The 18,717-nt window shown below is 37.2% G+C and overlaps 1 protein-coding gene across 1 annotated transcript in view; it reads left to right on the top strand.

Annotated features, from left to right (window-relative positions):
• Positions 1–18,717, top strand: part of RNF212 (ring finger protein 212) — a 75,012-nt gene that overhangs the window by 37,610 nt on the left and 18,685 nt on the right. Inside the window, exons 5-9 of the mRNA XM_007496872.3 lie at positions 7,289–7,347; positions 9,506–9,570; positions 9,668–9,737; positions 10,725–10,770; positions 13,089–13,152. Of these exons, the coding sequence (XP_007496934.2) occupies positions 7,289–7,347; positions 9,506–9,570; positions 9,668–9,737; positions 10,725–10,770; positions 13,089–13,152 (304 nt within the window). The remainder of the gene's footprint in view (positions 1–7,288; positions 7,348–9,505; positions 9,571–9,667; positions 9,738–10,724; positions 10,771–13,088; positions 13,153–18,717) is intronic.

Here is an 18,717-nt window from a genome sequence, read left to right as displayed (position 1 = left end):
GAGATAAGATGGTTGTGAGAAATGCTTTGACAGGTAATAATTGACAGGATTTAGCATTTAATTGGATATGTGAGATCAAGGGGAATAAAGAGATGAGGATGATTCTGATCTGAAGTTGCAGACCTGGGTACCTGGAAGTAGGGTGGTGGTATTCTTGACAGAAAAAGGGAAATTAGAAAGAGGAAGGAGTTTAGGTAATGAATTATGTTCCATCATGTTGCCTATAAGAATATACAGTTGGAATAGGAGGAAGAGAGTGGTCAGATTCAATTTGAGAGATTGTACAATGGTTTCAGCAACCCTAACTTATTCCTTAATGGGAAAAAACAACTTTTTAATAGCAGTATTCTCTTAGTAATACTATATGGTTGTGAATTCTGCACTCCCACAATATCCAAAGAATCAAAAATAAGACAGGAGCTATAGAGACTCATGGTGGGAATAAGTAGGTTGCAATGATGACCTACATTTGGAAAATAACCTAAGAAATATCACAGAAATGTAATATTGAAAAAGCAGGCAGTTCAGTTAGTTGGTGAAAACAAGGAATTAATAAGTGGACACCTTAAATATTGCACTGGTGTTCACAAATGGTTAGCAGCCTTGAGGAAGGCCTCTGGGACCTTGAATAGACTCTCATTCTCAAAGATTTATAAGAGACCATGGATAAAAGTCTTATATGAAAAGTTGTAAATAGGTTGGGACCTATACTGGTAGAGGGAGTACCCATTTTTGAAAAGATGATGAAAGCACTATGTGCAGATGCTATTGTGATTGATAAAATGCAAATTTGTTGGACTTTCGGGTAAGCATGGCTGCAGAGTAGACGTGGCTTGCTTCCTCTCCTCAGATCCAATGACACAGACAACCTCAAAAGACCCCCCCAAAAAACAAAAAAAAACCCCAACCATCCTCATGAGAAAGGAGAGACCCCACACTAAAGGGCAGGACTGAAGGTAGGTGGGATCCCAGCATTTCCACAATATAAAGAAACAAAAAGCTGACCCACCCTCCCCCACCTACCACACTGATGGGAGCCAGAGTTTAAGTCAGCACTGGCCAGAATCAACAAGTGAGGGAGGGGCACCCCAGGACTGAACAACAGGCAGCCCCAGGTCTGTGGACCTGAATAAGACTACCAAGGACCTACTCCTGAAAGTAGTAACACCTGAAACCCCGGCAGGCTGACGAGGGGAACTCAGATCTTGGCCGCCTAGAACTAGCACGCTATAATCAGCGAGTGTGCGAAGGGATCCCCTGAAGTGAGCAAGGGGCACCCATAGGTCTTGGGAGTTAACTAAGACCACCAAAGACCTACACCTGAGAGCAATAACAGCTGAAACACTGGCAGGCAGGGGAGGGCAGACCCGGGAAGACAGCACAGCTGCGGAGAACCGAGAATTAGCCTGAGGCTAAAGCCTTGATCATTTGACCCTTACGCTGAGAGCAAGCCCTCCTCACTCAGATTTCTGACTGGAAAGGGGAGAAAAAAAAAACATAGAGATGGCAAATAGTGCACAGGACCAACAGCCTCCCAACACCAAGAAAAGCAAGAATAAGGGTGTGACTTTGGATACATTTTATGGAGGAAAAAACAGAATACAGAGGAAATAGAAGAAGAAACACAAACAAATGCTCCAAAACCTTCCAAAAGAAATGGAAATTGTCCACAAGCTCTTGAAGAATTTAAATTGGAAGTTATCAAAAAGATGGAAGCCTTCTGGCATGAAAAATGGGAAATAATGCAAAAGGAACTCAGCAATCTGAAGGACGAAAGCAATCAACTGCAGAAAAAGCTTGAAGCCTCAAAAAACAGAACAAACCAAACTGAAAAGAAAAATCAGTCTTTAAAGGTCAGAATCAGGCAACTGGAAGACAATGATCTTGCAAAAGAGCAAGAATTAATAAAGCAAAGTCAAAAGACTAAGGAATTAGAAGATAACATAAAATATCTCACTGACAAGGTGAAAGACCTGGAAAACAGAGGAAGGAGAGACAATCTGAAAATCATTGGTCTACCAGAAAAGCCAGAAATAAACAGTGATCTTGATATCATAATACAAGATATCATCCAAGAAAACTGCCCGGAGATTCTAGAACAAGGGGGCAATATAGGCATTAAAAGAGTTCACAGAACACCCTCTACACCAAATCCCCAAAAGACAACTCCAAGGAATGTAATTGCCAAATTCCAAAGCTTTCAAGCAAAAGACAAAATGTTACAAGAAGCCAGAAAAAGACAATTTAGATATAAAGGAATGCCAATCAGGGTCACACAAGACCTTGCAATTTCCACACTGAACAACCATGGCAAGAGAGCTGGGTCTTCAACCAAGAATCAGCTATCCATCAAGACTGACTATATACTTCCAGGGGAAAGTATGGGCATTCAACAAAATAAAAGATTTTCAAGTATTTATAAAGAAAACACCAGAGCTCTGTGGAAAGTTTGACATCCAAACACAAAAAGCAAGAGAAACCTGAAAAGGTAAATATGAAGGAAAGGGAAAAGGAGAAAAATATTATCTTTTTCTTTTATCCAAAATCTCTTCTATAAGGACTACATTTATATCAAATTATATATATATATACATATATATATATTAATATGTGGGAAAAATGTAATGTGTAACTAAAAAATTGTATGCATCATTAGAGTAGCTAGAAGAATCATGCATAGGGAAAGATTGGGACATCATGACGATATGGAGAAAGGGGGGGAAAGAAAGAGTAAAAGAAGAAGATAACATTTTTCCCCTTTCCTTAATATTTACCTTTTCAGGTATTCCTTGCTCTTTGATTTTCGGTATCAAACTTTCCACAGAGCTCTGGTCTTTTCTTTGCAAAAAGTTGGAAGTCTTCTATTTTGTTGAATGCCCATACTTTCCCTTGGAAGTATATAGTCAGTTTTGCTGGGTAGCTGATTCTTGGTTGGAGACCCAGCTCTCTTGCCTTTCTGAAGATCATGTTCCATGCCTTACGATCATTCAGAGTAGAACTTGCAAGGTCTTGTGTGACCCTGATTGGTATTCCTTTATATCTAAATTGTCTTTTTCTGGCTTCCTGTAGGATTTTTTCTTTTGTTTGATAGCTTTGGAATTTGGCAATTACATTCCTGGGAGTTGTCTTTTGGGGGTTTAGTGTAGAAGGTGTTCTGTGAGCTCTGTCAGTGGCTGTATTGCCCCCTTGTTCTAGAATATCTGGGTAATTTTCTTTGATTATATCTTGTATCACCATGTCCAGTTTGGTGTTTATTTCTGGCTTTTCTGGGAGTCCGATTATTCTTAAATTTTCTCTTCTCCCTCTATTTTCCAGATCTATCACCTTGTCGGTGAGATATTTTATGTTCTCTTCTAATTTCTTGGTGTTTTGGCTTTGCTTTATTAGTTCTTGCTTTAAAGCCTGGTTTTCTTTTACAGTTTGGTCAAACTGGTTTTGTAGATGCATGAATTTCTTTTGCATTATTTCCCACTTTTCCTCCCAGAGGGCTTCCATCTTTTTGGTCATTTCTGATTCAAATTCTTCATGGGTTTGTGGAGAGTTTCTATTTCCTTTGGAAGATTTTGGAGAATTTTCTTGTATATCTTCTTCTATCTGCTCTGTATTTTGTATTTTGGCTCCATAGAATGTGTCCAAAGTCGCCCCTTTCTTCTTATTTTTCTTGGTATTTTGGGGCTTCTGTGCTTCTGTGGAGTTTGTCATCTCTGAATGTGGAGGATTAGCTTTTCTTATCTCTGTCTGGTGATCAGAGGCTTTAGTCCTGGGCAGATGTTGGTTCTATGAGCTTTCCCTGGGTTAAACTGAATATGCCTCACTGGAACTGGAATGGAAGGGTCGGACCACGAGGCCACACTCTCCCCCCGGCTCGCTTTCCGGAAGTTGCCTTCAGAATCGCTGGCCGTGAGGCTGTTTCGTCGGCCTGCAGGGGGATGGGCTGCAGCTTCCCCAAGCTCCGAGGGCAAGGACTTTCACTGAGACTTGGATAGCAGGATCCAGCCCATGAGGCTGTCTTGCCCGCCCTGAGGGTTGCTGTTGTTTCGACCAGCTCTCTGCAGCGGAAGCCCCAGGCAGTAACTTTCACCGGGACTCGGGTAGAAGGCCCTGAGGGTTGTTGTTCCGAGGATCCTGCTCTCTGAGCCCGGCCAGGCTGCGGCTTCCGGGAGCCTTGGACTCTGCGCTCCTACCCCTGAGGTCCAAGTGATCTCGGGTTCTGGCTTTTGAGGGGAGCCATACCTTTTGAACCGGGTCCAGGTCCAGGTCCAGGAGGAGGGTTCCCAGGGTCTGTGCTGTTGATCGTTTTGAATTTCGGCGCCTTAGGAGCTTATAGTTTGAGATCGGTCGGGAAGGGTTTTCCGGAGATCTGAACTTTAGCTTTCTCTAAGCCGCCATCTTAACCGGAAGTCGGGAAAGAAAGAAAAAGGGGGTTATCGTTGATGGTACCAAGATACACTTCAAGAAATAGAAAAAAAAACTAAATAGAATAATCTTTGTCACACAAAGATACACATGGGAAGGGGAGGGGAAGAATTCTATAAGAAGGAGAGGAAGAGAGTGTGAATTGGTATTACTTAAACCTTACTCTCAGTGAAATCATCTCTGAGAGGGAAGAACATCTAGATCCATTGGGATTTTGAATTCTATCTTATCCAACAGGGTAAAAGAGAAGGGGAAGTTAAGGAGGAAGAGGGGGGAGGGAACACAAAAAGGGAGGGGCTAGAAAGGGAAGCATATCATGGGAGGGGACTAGGGGGGCTGATCTAAAGTAAATCACTGGTTTAAAAGGTTATAGCTAAAGAAGAAAGGTCAGAATTAGGGGAGGATATAAAAATGCCAGGGAATACACAAGTGACTATCATAAAACATTAACTGCTCATGGGTAGGATGAGTCAATATAATAAAAATGACCATCCTACCCAAACTTATTTATCTATTTAGTGCTATACCCATTGATCTTCCAAAAAAAAATTTTTACTGATTTAGAAAAAACCATAACAAAGGTCATTTGGAAGAACAAAGGATCAGAGATATCCAGGGAAATAATGAAAAAAAAAAATACAAAGGAAGGTTCCTTGCAGTCCCAGATCTCAAACTCTATTATAAAGCAGTGGTCATCAAAACAATTTGGTACTGGCTAAGAGACAGAAAGGAGGATCAGTGGAATAGACTTGGGGTAAGTGACCTTAGCAAGACAGTATATGACAAACCCAAAGACCCCAGCATCTGGGACAAAAACCCAGTATTTGATAAAAACTTCTGGGAGAACTGGAAGACAGTGTGGGAGAGATTAAGTGTGGATCAACACCTCACACCCTACACCAAGATAAATTCAGAATGGGTGAATGACTTGAACATAAAGAGGGAAACTATAAGTAAATTAGGTGAACACAGAATAGTATACATGCCAGACTTGTGGGAAGGGAAAGACTTTAAAACTAAGCAAGACATATAAAGAGTCACAAAATGTAAAATAAACAATTTTGATTACATCAAATTAAAAAGTTTTTGTACAGACAAAACCAATGTAACCAAAATGAGAAGGGAAGCAACAAATTGGGAAACAATTTTCATAACAAAAACTTCTGACAAAGGTTTAATTACTCAAATTTATAAAGAACTAAAGCAATTGTACACAAAAATCAAGCCATTCTCCAATTGATAAATGTGCAAAGGACATGAACAGGCAGTTTTCAGCCAAAGAAATCAAAACTATTAATAAGCACATGAAAAAGTGCTCTACATCTCTTATAATCAGAGAGATGCAAATCAAAAGAACTCTGAGGTATCACCTCACACCTAGCAGATTGGCTAACATGACAGCTATGGAAAGTAATGAATTCTGGAGGGGATGTGGCAAAGTGGGGACACTAATTCATTGCTGGTGGAGTTGTGAATTGATCCAGCCATTCTGGAAGGGAATTTGGAGCTATGCCCAAAGGGTGATAAAAGACTGTTTGCCCTTTGATCCAGCCATAGCACTGCTGGGTTTGTACCCCAAAGAGATAATAAGGAAAAAGACTTGTACAAGAATATTCATAGCTGCGCTCTTTGTGGTGGCCCAAAATTGGAAAATGAGGGGATGCCCTTCAATTGGGGAATGGCTGAACAAATTGTGGTATATGTTGGTGATGGAATACTATTGTGCTCAAAGGAATAATAATAAAGTGGAGGAATTCCATGGAGCCTGGAACAACCTCCAGGTAGTGATGCAGAGTGAAAGGAGCAGAACTAGGAAAACATTGTACACAGAGACTGATACACTGTGGTACAATTGAACGCAATGGACTTCTCCATTAGTGTCAATACAATGTCCCTGAACATTCTGCAGGGATCTAGGAGAAAAAACACTATCCACAAGCAGAGGACAAATTGTGGAAGTAAAAACACCGAGGAAAAGCAACTACTGGACTACAGGGGTTCAGGGGATATGACTGAGGAGAGACTCTAAATGAATACCCTAATGGAAATACCAACAACATGGAAATGGGTTTGTATCAAGGACACATGTGATACCCAGTGGACTCGTGCATCGGCTACGGGAGGGGTGGCGGGAGGGGGGGGAGGAAAAGAAAATGATCTTTGTTTCCAAGGAATAATGTTTGAAAATGAACAAATAAAATAATGTTTAAAAGTTTAAAATAATGCAAATTTGTTTTCATTATTATTGAAAGGATCATAGCTTTTTTCATCATGTATTTTCTCATCATCCACTAATAGTACCACTGTTATTATGTGAGAGGTCCCTGAAATTTATTGATGTTAAAAACTAGTCCTCATAATAAAAAAGAAAAAGTAGCAGCATTGTCCTGGGGAAACCTAGGGCTGTTTTGGAAAGAATTATTTGTAACATTAAAATATCTAGAGTGTCTCTTTTATTCTTGGATGGATTGGATCCAATTCTTTTAGACTAAAACATACCAAATATGAATTTTAATTGAGCCTGATGCGGTTAATCTTATTTTGAGCACATATTATCTGAAATCTGACCAATTTTATTTTCCTGGGCTAACTGATCTAAGTTAAAATGACAAAAAGTAGACTTCATCTAAACCACTCTCCATAGCATATAGTAGTTTTCAATTCCTAGTCTTCAAAGTGAATATTTTCTAAATAAATAATGTAATTTAATTAATGCCACTTACTAAATATGCCAATATGTAGCATAATTGCTAATTTTATGTAACTTTAGTTCTATTATGTGAAATCAAGTTTAAATGTCAAAATCTATCTTAAATATTGGTATAACTTGCATATTAATTCTAATATATGGAAATCATTTGATTACATTTAGATTTCAAAATTAGAAGAATCTCTTAAAACATTAACACAGCAGATACAACAGATTCAAAGGTAAGGTGAAATTACACTTTTAGTAAATCTTCAAAAGTAAGAAAAAAATTGCAGTTATGTAGCACTTTGAGCTCTAGAAAATATTTTCCTTACAACTATCCTGTGAAATAACCAGGCTAAGGATTATTAAGATACCTAGGCCCTTTTTCCAAGTCCAGTGCCCTTTTGTGAATTTTTTTTTTATATAAACTCTGTAATAGTATCAATAAGTATTTCTGTTGCTATACCACTATTCATTCACCAACCAAGCCTCTCATATTCATTAACTTGGTGTTGCCTTTATCTCTTTTTCTCAGCTTTCATGCCAAATTAATTACTAAGTTCAACTCTACTTCCACCACATCTCTAGCATCTTCTCTTCTTACCATCATCACTCTAATGAAGATTCTCATTCTCTTCCACATAGACTATGGCAATAGCCTCTTCATGGGGTTTCACATGCAGTTTTCTTACTTTACCAAACCACTGCTAGACTCCTCTTCTTTTTTTGCCTACTCACGTCACTTTTCTTTTCATATCCCTTCAGGATTTCCCTATCACATACCAAGCAGAGATCAGAATCTTTGCCTACTGTTTTTGTGTTGTCTGGAGCTGTCCTATCTTTTAAATTTTATTTCACCCTACTTCCCTCTACATTGTATATTCTACCCAAACTGAACCATTTGTTGTCCCCTGCCCTTGTCCCCATGAATCTTCTTGGTCATGAGCTCTTCTTGGGGGGTAGTAACTTCTTTTATCTTCTTCCCTCTCGGAACATATACCAGGTTGTTCATTAAGTTCTTGCCTGCCCTTTAAAATATTAATCCTCTCTGTGTCATGGACCTCTTTGGTAGTCTGGTGAAGTCAATGAAACCCTTCATGGAGTAATGTCTTTATATGTAAAATAAATGTATAATATGTAAAATAAAATGTATAGAATTACATAGAAAACCAATTATATTGAAACAAGCATCAGAATTAAAAAAAAAAAGTTCAGTGACGCCCAATTAAGAGCCCTCTAATTCAAATACTTTTTCTTCCTAAAAGCTTTTTTGATCCTCCCAGTTGGTAATGATTTTGTCCCCTTTGGATCCCAAATCACACTTTGTTGTACATCTCTGATGGCAGTTAATATATTTTATCTTCTTCTACAGTCATTTGTGTTTGTGTTATCTTTTGGGCAGAAACTATGTCTTCTCTAAATACCCAGGGATTAGTTTAGGATTTTTTTCATATAGCAGGCCCTTAATAATTATTTGTTATAGTGCCCTCAGAGAGATTTTCTATAAAATGGAACCCTACTATGCTGTAAAAATTAACTCACACATGAAAAAAATGATTTACTTATTATATTGGTTTGTCCTGGTACAATGGAAAGAACTCTGTCTTTTGAAGTAAGAGAATCAAAAGTCAAGAGCCTTTGATACTTGCTCCTTTTGTCGCACTGGATAACTCACTTAATTTCTCTGAGCCTCATTTTCCTAATGTATAAATTGAGAAAGTTGGACCAGATGGATACTGACATCATATTCAGCCCTAAATTTGTGATCTCATGGTTATTAAAACAAATTCTAGAATCATTAGTTTCATACAGGAATGAAATTTTCACAGTGATAATTCTTTTAAAGATATTTAGAAATGTAGTGTTATAAATATGTAGCTGTTATTGTCACATTTTTATTTTATGTGTACCAACTAGCCTGGAAAATAGCCATTTAATCAGTAATAATAATGATTATTATTCAAATTTATGTAGTAGTTTCAGTATTTAAAATTTGCAAAGTATTTATTTTCCTCACATTCCTGTGAGCTCAGTGGTGTAAGTATTATCACCATTTTACAAATGAGAAAACTTGAGTCTGTAGAGTTGAAGTAACTTGCCAAGTTCACAAGGAGTAACAATTTACTAAGTAAGTGAAATTGCTAATGGTTTTTTCAATTGTTTCCCCTCAGTTTTCCAAATAACCACCATGCCAAGGAGGGAAGCAGAAAAGTGTTTTGAAATACTAGTGAATTTTTAGGACATTTTTTTTTCAAAAGCATGACTGCCATAAGTAAAACTTAGTTTTAGAAGTATTGCTGTTTTTAAATTGTGTGGTATTTTGTAGTAGTTTAAATTAATCCATTTATACTAAGTTTTTAATGTTTTAATTTGGTTTCTTTTCTTACCTCTATTTAGTAAGAGACCATCTCAACAAACAGTGCAATTACCTGTTTCTAAAACAGTAAAAAGTTCAGTTTTAAGTAAGTGTAATAATTAATAAAGATGCATAATTCAAAAGTATATGTCCTATAAGTACACAAAACAATTTTCTGACATGCAATATACTGTTTCTCATAGCTCCTTCAGCAAAGCCAGTTGGATATTCTTCATATTCATTCTTGCCAGCTTACTCTTCAGCCTCCCAAATGTATGTATGTATGTATCTACTAAGATTGAAAAATGAATATTTCTCCCCCCACAGTTTGTAGTGATTTCATTTGGCTTTATAAAGAATTTGGGGAAATTTTTAATTTGATCTGTAAAATTTGTACAAACCTTTAATTTTCTGTTTTTTTTCCTTATGTCTTGCCACAAATACTACATACCAGAAACATACTTTTATATAAATAGCTATTTCACTATCTCCCCTTTCTTGGGATTTCCCTTCTACTATCTAGAACGAAGCTTCAATGAAGAACTTTCATGGATCTTTTGATGATTGAGCTAAAAAAATCCTTAGATAAAATTCAGAAGTTAGCAACTCTTGCTAAAGGTGAAATCATTGACTGGCACCTTAGTATTTGTTGATACCACTTTCCACTGTATGCAACCTTTTGTTTTTCTCTTTTATTTAATATTATGCAATGCCTCTGGTTCCATAGTAGGACTTTTATAAATATTTGGTTTAGAGACTAGTTCCTTTTCTCTCCCACTTCCTTTTTATGTGCTTTCTTTTTACAGTTTTAATTTTTATTCTCCATTTCTAATTTTTCTTTAGACCTAAGACCACTTAATTCAGATTTTTAAAATGTCATTGTCAGTACATTTATTTGAAATATTTTAGTAGCTGTCTAGTCTGATCCTTCATTGTAGCATAAAGGTGAGACTCATGGCAGAGGCTCATGTCAATGAATCACAAGCTCTGGACCAGCCAATATTGAATTTCTTCAAGTATAGAGCCAGAAACAATGTTGTCTGAGGACCAAACTAAGTTTGGAAATATTCATCTTCCTAGTGTGGACCCCAGCAGATGGTTGCCTGGGGTAAAGTAAGTCATTATTACCTGTGAGGGAGTTGCTATATGTATTAGTAATGGTACCAAACCAGCTAAAATCGTGGATCCTTGAAATATTGAAATTTATTAGTTAAACATAATTCAGTGTTGGGGTTAATTCATATATTGTATATTTACTAGAGTGGAATCAATGGATGTTGATCTTTCACCTTCTCTAATGACAAAAGTAAGTTAATTTATTTGACATTCTTTATCTTTATATAGTTGCTTTCAACTTATTAAGGTCCATGAAAATGTTCTCTAAATGCTCCCAATCTTATGATTGACAACAGTTGTACTTTGTGTTAAGCTGTGTCTGAGGGATTTTGTGGTAGGTTCATAGAATATCTTCTTTTCTATAGGTAATCTTCTTCCCTTTTAATATCTGCCAAGTGACTAAGCAAAGGTGATAAAATCATCAGGTTTATGTTTACTATTATTCAGCAATTAGATAGGATAGAATTTTATAGACATGCATTAGGAGTGTAACCTCTTGGTCTAATGTAATAAGTTGTCTGCCTCTGAGAAAGATTGAACTAATGTTAATAGTCAACATAGAAATCCAAGATTAAGCTACATGAGGTTGACAAAATACTGTAGGATATGAATGCAAGCAGTTCAGTGGCAGAAAAGTATGGCTTTTATTTAAACTTTTCTAATGAGAGACTAAATGCCTATATCTTAGAATAGATGGCTCCATAGGCCTATATATGGATAGTTAATATTTCTTGTAAGTATATATGTATATATTTGATTTAAACAACTCTGCCTGGCAATGAGGATCCTCCATAATTTGGCCCCAATCTGCCTTTCTTGATTTATCTCAGAATATTTCTGTCCACATAGTCTACTTCAAATAGATCAGATTAATTTTTATCCTCTAAAACTGGGGTACACTACTGTGCCTCAATAACTTTGCTTTATGAAACAGCCCTTCAAACTATTAGTGTACTCTCTAGGTGTAGAATATGTCCTCCTTCCCACTTCCTCCCTTTACTTATTTCATCCTACTCATCCTTTAAAGTCTAATTGAAATTTCATCTCTACCATGAAGCCTTTCCTGATTTCCCTGATCATTAACTAAGGACCTGGCATCTCAGACCTCATGTAATATGTTGTGCCCTTCTAAGACCCTTAACATGTAATATGATGTGGTAGCTAATTTTGTTGATATCTTGTGCGCCCAGCCCAATGAAGGTAGCAGAGAACCTGGGTGTACCAGAAGTTTAATTCCCACTAGAGCTAAGCACATTATTTCAACCATCCTTGAGGTAGATCTTTTTTTTTTTAAACTGACCCTATCATTCATCTGTGAAAGGAACTCTATGGAAGATTTTAGCTGAGAAATTAAGGGATTTTCACAGGGTCACAGCCATTATAGATCAGGACTGTCACATAAACAACATCTGAAGCTGCCTCCTTACCTATTCTACTGAATTAGAATACTATGAAAACTAATATTCAATTGAAAGTATAGAATTTTAGAATAAGAAATGGCCTTTAGTTTTTTGTTTAACTACACAGGCTTAGGAATGAGATCTGTGATTTCACTGGTATAAGGAGCTTCTGGGTGACAGAGAAAGAGAGTTCTTATAAATGCAGGTCACCATCTTCTCTGAAACTTCTAATTGCAGAGTTGCCTAGAACATCCAGAGGGGAAGTAATTTGCCCAAGGTTACATAAACAACATGTGTCAGAGGCAAGACTTGAACCCAACGTGTTCCTGGTTTCTAGACCAGTTTTCAATCTACGACTTACCTTATGACCTAATTAATCTCTTTATATTTCTGTGAGAAGAAAATTGAGTATGTCCAGGCTAAGAGATTTAGACTATTCAATGCTCATTAAGGGTCTATTAAAATTTTTTGAGCAGGGAAGTGACATGATTAGATCCGTGTTTGATGGAATAGAATGGAGACAAGAAAATGAGTAGACTGTTCAGGTGTGAGGTGATGAGAGTGTGAAGCAGGGGAGTGACACAGAACAGAAATGAAAAAAAATCTGGGAGTGATGTTGGAGACATAATATACTTAGAAAAGGAGAGGTGGGGACTGGAAATTGAAGAGAATCTTAGCCTTTTGATTCATAGCCTAGTCCTCTGCCCATTATTCCTGGGATGTTAATTTAATGTAAGGTCATAATTTCCTTTCTCAGAGATTTTCCAGTAGATTTAAAAAGATATTAAAAAAAAAAACCAAACCCTAATATTGTCTTTGCTATAATCATATTCAGCTTTGTATCAAAGAAATTTTTGTAAGATTCTTGAGCCAGATGCTGTGTTGTTTTCCAATTATGTATTCCCAATGCCTAGCACAAGGTTGTAAACATAGCAATAGCTCAGTAAATATTTGTTGAATTGAAAAAGAGAATTTGATTCTGAAAATTTACCCCCAGTCTAGCTCAAATAAAAATTACATGTTAAATATGCTGTTGATCTTACTAAAATATTTATAATAAAAGTACTAATTTTATAATATTTTGATTTATTTTATTAACATTTAACAGCCTGAGGTAGCAGCAGGCCCTGCAAGGCTTTCACTGATCAGTCCACCTCAAGATGGACGTATGGGTATGTAAAAATATCACTTTTGCAGCTTCACTCTAAATTGGTTCATATGTATAGGTATATATATGAAATGCAATTCCAATGTGTAGCCACTGCTAAGAACAATTTTGGAACTCCTCTTTTGCATTTGGCTTCAGAGCCAGTCAACAAGTCTCACAACAAAATCAAACTTTGCTTTTATATTAAAATTGGTTTTGACCAAATACTTCTTTTATTTAGCTTGATCCCTCACATTATTCAGCATATATGGTTCCAAGTGGTGATTTCTAGAAATCAGCTCCTTATCTCTGCCACCATTACATCAGTTTGGCCCTGTCTCATCTCATTGTGTAGAATTTTTGTAGGTTTTAAACATTGAGATAAAAGGAATAATACGAGTCAATACTTGAGGGTTGTAAATGTTAAAAACTGTAAAGGCCAAACTATAAAGGTTTTGGCCAAACTTAGTGTCTTTACTTAAAATCTAAAATAAGTGGTCACCAAGGGAAAATTCCCAAATATGAAATACCCAAAGTCAGCTGGGATTTATGGAGGGTTTAATTAATAAAGAATGAAAGAATTAAGGGAAGGAGAGAGAGAGAAAGAGAATTAATTTGAATTTGCTCTGTCTCAGGCTGAGCCAAACAGTAGAAAAAGAGCCTAGGCCAAGTTGACCTAGGCCTGAGCCTAAGGGAGAGCTAGCCAGTCTTTATCACTCACCACAAGATCATCTCCAAGCTGGGTTCTTTCCTTCTGAACTGAAATCCTCTCCAAACTGAATTCAATTGCAAACTCAATTCAAAAATGTCCTCATTTCAACTCCGAACTCCAACCAACCTAAATTATCTTTTATCCCTTCCTTTTAAAGAAATTTTCACTTATATCACCTCCCCTAAATTTTCACGTCTACCAATCACAGTAGACACTTTTTCCCAGGACTGCCCATTCTTAGTTCTCATCTTCTTTGATTCTCACCTTCTCTGGTTAGATTAAATCCTCTGAGTACTTCACACCTCTTTTGTTAAGCTTGCCTTTTGTAAGTTGCTTGACCTTTTAGGTACTAATTTAACCTTTATAGGCACTTAGCACCCTTTTGTATTAGATCTAAAAACAGACCACTTAGTTTAAGGTTCTAGCTTTACTATAAGATATGAGTTGGGGACTTTTCATCGTTCAATCAGGAGTTTGCAACTTTATCTTCCCCTAACTCACTGTCTGAGTAGGGTGGAGTAATTTTAAAAGTTCTCAATACATTCCTGATCAAGTACCTCCATTGTTAAAAATGGGGAATAGCTTAATCAAATCTTCTAAAGTAGAGTCTGAGTAGTTTTAAGATTCACAACCGCCCCCCCCCTCCATGATCATTGGGAGACTAGTCTCCCCATTGATCATTTAACATAATCATCTTGTAGTCCTAAAGCACTTCTAATTACAGATGTATATAATATTCAATTTTCTAAGAGGAAATTACAGTAGTTAGGGAGGAATAGAAAAGAAAGAAAGAAAGCAAAACCAATGTTTTGCTAGGCACATTGACAGAAAGCCAAATTAGGGGCAGTCCCCTTTGGCATAAAAGTGTGCATTTACAAATAAATGTTCAATCAAACTTCAGTTCAATCAACCACACCCAAAGTTTGTTCTGGATATTCTTGTTGTAGTGTGGGTTTTCTGGCATCTTTCTGCAACACTTCATTTTCTGGATTTAGGATTTAGCAAGCTTCTTCCTCGAAGATCTTTTCTTGAACAAAAAAAATCAAAATCTTGGATTTTATATTAAAATACAACCCCCCTCCCCCTGAAGTGGGTGTTAAAAAAAAACATCCAGTTCAGCTCAGGATACAATGTTGAGTAATGGTGGTGTATGAGTCAATTATCAAAAGAAGAGAAAAACACAACCAAAAACATAAGGAAAAAAAAAGTTCAAAATAGACCCTTATTTGGGTTTAATAAATTCCTAACAGGCCCTTGTAAAGGTCCAATATAAAGTAGTTTCTATCCCACAAGTCTGTAGGACAGAATGCAGTAATATTTCACTTACCCATTTGCAGCCAAGACTACAGGAAGTTGCCATACTATAAGAAGAAAAGAAACTAGAATTTTATTTTGATAGGGAAGTGTCATTCCCTGGTCTGATTTTTGTAATTCTTAGGGATATAGGGAGCCAGCATGATAGTCAAACTTTGTATTTGTCTGAGTACTTCACAAAGAGTGTAGATACAAGGAAGTCCTACGACTTAACATACGTCAAGTGTTGCAACCTCGAGTCTCACACTAGTATTTTCTGTGTGCTCTTTTTTGCACTATTCAGGTTAAGTCTGTACTCCTTGTTTTTTATCTCATTTTGAGGAATCAGACACAAACATTAATCTCAGTTCCATAACATTTTATCAATAAATGGCAGGTTCCCATAGTTTAAAGCTTTTGGGGTATGCATTGATATTATAGCAAGTATATATTAAACTTACATGACTGCAGAAAAAGTAATATTAATTATATGTACCTTTAGTAAAAGAAATGAGAAAAAAGGGAAAAAATCAAATATTCTAATCAAAATAAAAGAAAAGCAATAATAAAATAAGGAAAAAAGAAAAAAACCAGGAATTCAATGTGTTCTCGAAAAACAGCATCCACTTGTGTATGGATTATTATCTCCAATGCATGTGATAGGGTACAGTCAAACAGTCTCAACAGAAGATGCTCTCTTCACATGTGAGCAGTGAATCTGAGTCCTTCTCTCCAACCTTTATAAATGTTGGAGTAGTTAACAATATTTGGAATTGTCCTTCCCAGGAAGGCTGAGTTGCTCCAGTATGCTTGAAATTCTTAATATACACTTTATCTCCTGGGTTTAGGTCCTGAAGGGAAAAGTCTAGTGGTCAGGCTTGTACTGCAGCTCTGGATTCATGAAGTTCACATAGTTTGTGCTGTAATTCCTGTATATAGGAAGCAATAGTAGTATCTCCCCCTAATAGTGCTGTATATGCAGGGGAAAAAGGTTTAGCCTGTATAGGCGGATGTCCAAAAAGGATCTCAAATGGTGAGATGTGCAGGTCTCCTCTAGGCATGCTTCTAAGATAAAATAGGGCCAGAGGGAGAATTTCAGGCCATTTTAAATGTGTCTCAGTGCATAATTTGCCAATCATAGTTTTAATTTCTTTGTTTATTCTTTCAACTTGGCCTGAGCCCTGCGGATGATATGGAACATGGAATTTGGGAGTTATCCCCAAGCATGAATATATCTGATTTAGAACAGAATCAGTAAAATGACTTCCTCTATCTGAATCAATACATGCTGGCAGACCAAAGCAAGGAATAATTTCTTTTAAAAGCACCTTAGCAACAAAAGCCACTGTGGCTTGGGTCACAGGAAATGCTTCCGGCCATCTGGTCAGTTGATCTACTATGACTAGACAAAATTTATAACGTCCAGCCTTTAGTATTGCTATAAAATCTATCTGTAGATGCTCAAAAGATGTATAAGCCAGAGGATGCCCACCAAAAGCTTTGCAACGAAAGTCATGTTGGTTATATGCTTGGCAGGTAGAACAGGCTGAAAACACTTTAGAGGCTTTAGTAGTTATACTAGGGGCTATCCATACTCTCTTAACAGAGTCCATGATGCCCTGAGTACCAAAGTGACCATTTTTATGAATAGATTGGCAAATTTGATTTTAGAAACTTCTAGGGAGCAGGGGTTTTCCTTCAGATGACACCCATACTCCATTAATTTGTTTTCCTTTGAATTTTTGTTTCCATTTTCCACTTCCTTTTCATTATAGGAAAGTGATAAATTTAAGTCATCAGTGGTTGTTAATGTTAAAATTAATTCAGGTCCTTCTATGGCTGCTAGCTTTGCAGTGGCATCTGCTCGATCATTATCCCTAGAGATAGGATCAGTGCCACCTGTATGGGCAGAGCAACGAACTACAGCTAGGGCTTCAGGCAGCTGGAGAGCAGAAAGAACTTCATAATAATTTCTGCATTAGCTATAGATTTCCCAGCTGAGGTTAAAAATCCTCTCTGGAGCCATAGCATTCCGACTGAGTGACAAATGACAAAAGCATATCTAGAATCCCTATAAATTGTTGCCTTTTTATCCTTGGCAATTATACAAGTGTGCTTCAGAGGAATGATTTCTGCTCCTTGAGCACTAATATTAGAGGGCAGTGAAGCTGACCACTCAGTGACAAATTCTGAGACTATGGCAGCTCCTGTGTAGCATATGCCATCCCTCATAAAAGAGGAACCATCATTAAATAAGATCAGATCTGGATTGTCTAACGGAGTGTCCAAGAGATTATCTTGAGGCTTTTCTGCCCTGGACACTAGTGTTTCACAATTGTGTAATGGTTCTCCTGAAATTGGTAAATCTGGAAGCAAGGTGGCAGGGTTAAGGGTTGTACAGTGTTTCAAGGTAATGTTTTCGCTATTTAACAAGGTTATTTCATACCTTGTAATTCTCTGATCAGAAAATGCCTGTGTTCTATGCCTTAGCAACAATGCTTCTATCTTATGTGGGCACATAATTGTTAATGGGCATCCCAATACTAGATCGACAGTTTTTGTCACTAGTAAGGCTGTAGCAGCTACTCCTCTAAGACATGGTGGTGCTCCTGATGTTACTGGGTCCAGTTGGGCAGAATAATAAGCAATTGGGCACTGAGAAGGTCCCAAAGTCTGAGTTAAAACACCTGAAGCTATTCCTCTTCACTCATGTACGTTCAAAGTAAATGGCTTGTTGTAATCTGGGATGCCTAGAGCACAGGCAGACAGGATAGCCTGTTTTAGATCTGATAGAGCTGACAAGTGTTCTGGCTCTAATTTGATCTGAGTAGTTTTAAGATTCACAGGGTACAGAGAGTGTGGCATCCACTCTTTGAAAGGCAGCCATATGGAAGAGAGAGTAGACTTATTCTCCTGCTCTAGAAGGGAGAATCTGAAATTATTGGTGGAAGTTGCAAAGAAGAAAGTTTAGGTTGTATACAAGGAGAAACTTCCCAGCATCAAAAGCTATCCAAAGTGGGGCAAGCTGCCCAGGGATATAGGGGTGATTTCCCTCACTTGAGGTCTTCTTTATCTGCCTCCCTGACTCCAGACCCTCTCTACTTGAGCACTGGACAACAAAAAGAACATTGGGTTTTAGAGTCAGAGGATCTGTATTTAATCCTAACTTTGCTAAATAGCTGTGTAACTATGGACAAGACACGTTCTCTCTGGACCTTAGTTTCTTCATGTGTTAAAGGAAGCAGTTGGATTAGATGATTTCTCAGATTCCTTCTAATCCTATTAAAAATTCGGCACATTATTGATATTTTTGCCTTCCTAAAGTCCAAGTATAGTAACACATTTCCTTTGCTCCCTAACCTTTAGTCACTTCCCATTGCTTTGCAAATGAATTGCCCATCCCATAGCCACTATCCTGTTTCCTTAACCATACCCCATAGCCAAAGCTGTAAATAGAAGATGGTCATCAAAAAGTGATGCTTTACTCTAATGTGGCAAAAATGAGAGAACACTTAAAATACTTGCCATCTTCTAGTATCTAAAGAAACAATTGAACTTTGTACCTCATCAGCTTGAATAATTAGT

Source organism: Monodelphis domestica, chromosome 6, assembly GCF_027887165.1.
Source record: "Monodelphis domestica isolate mMonDom1 chromosome 6, mMonDom1.pri, whole genome shotgun sequence".
Classification (NCBI taxonomy): domain Eukaryota; kingdom Metazoa; phylum Chordata; class Mammalia; order Didelphimorphia; family Didelphidae; genus Monodelphis; species Monodelphis domestica.
The sequence above is the reverse complement of the archived record's forward strand: the minus strand, read 5'-3'. Positions and strand labels throughout refer to the sequence as shown.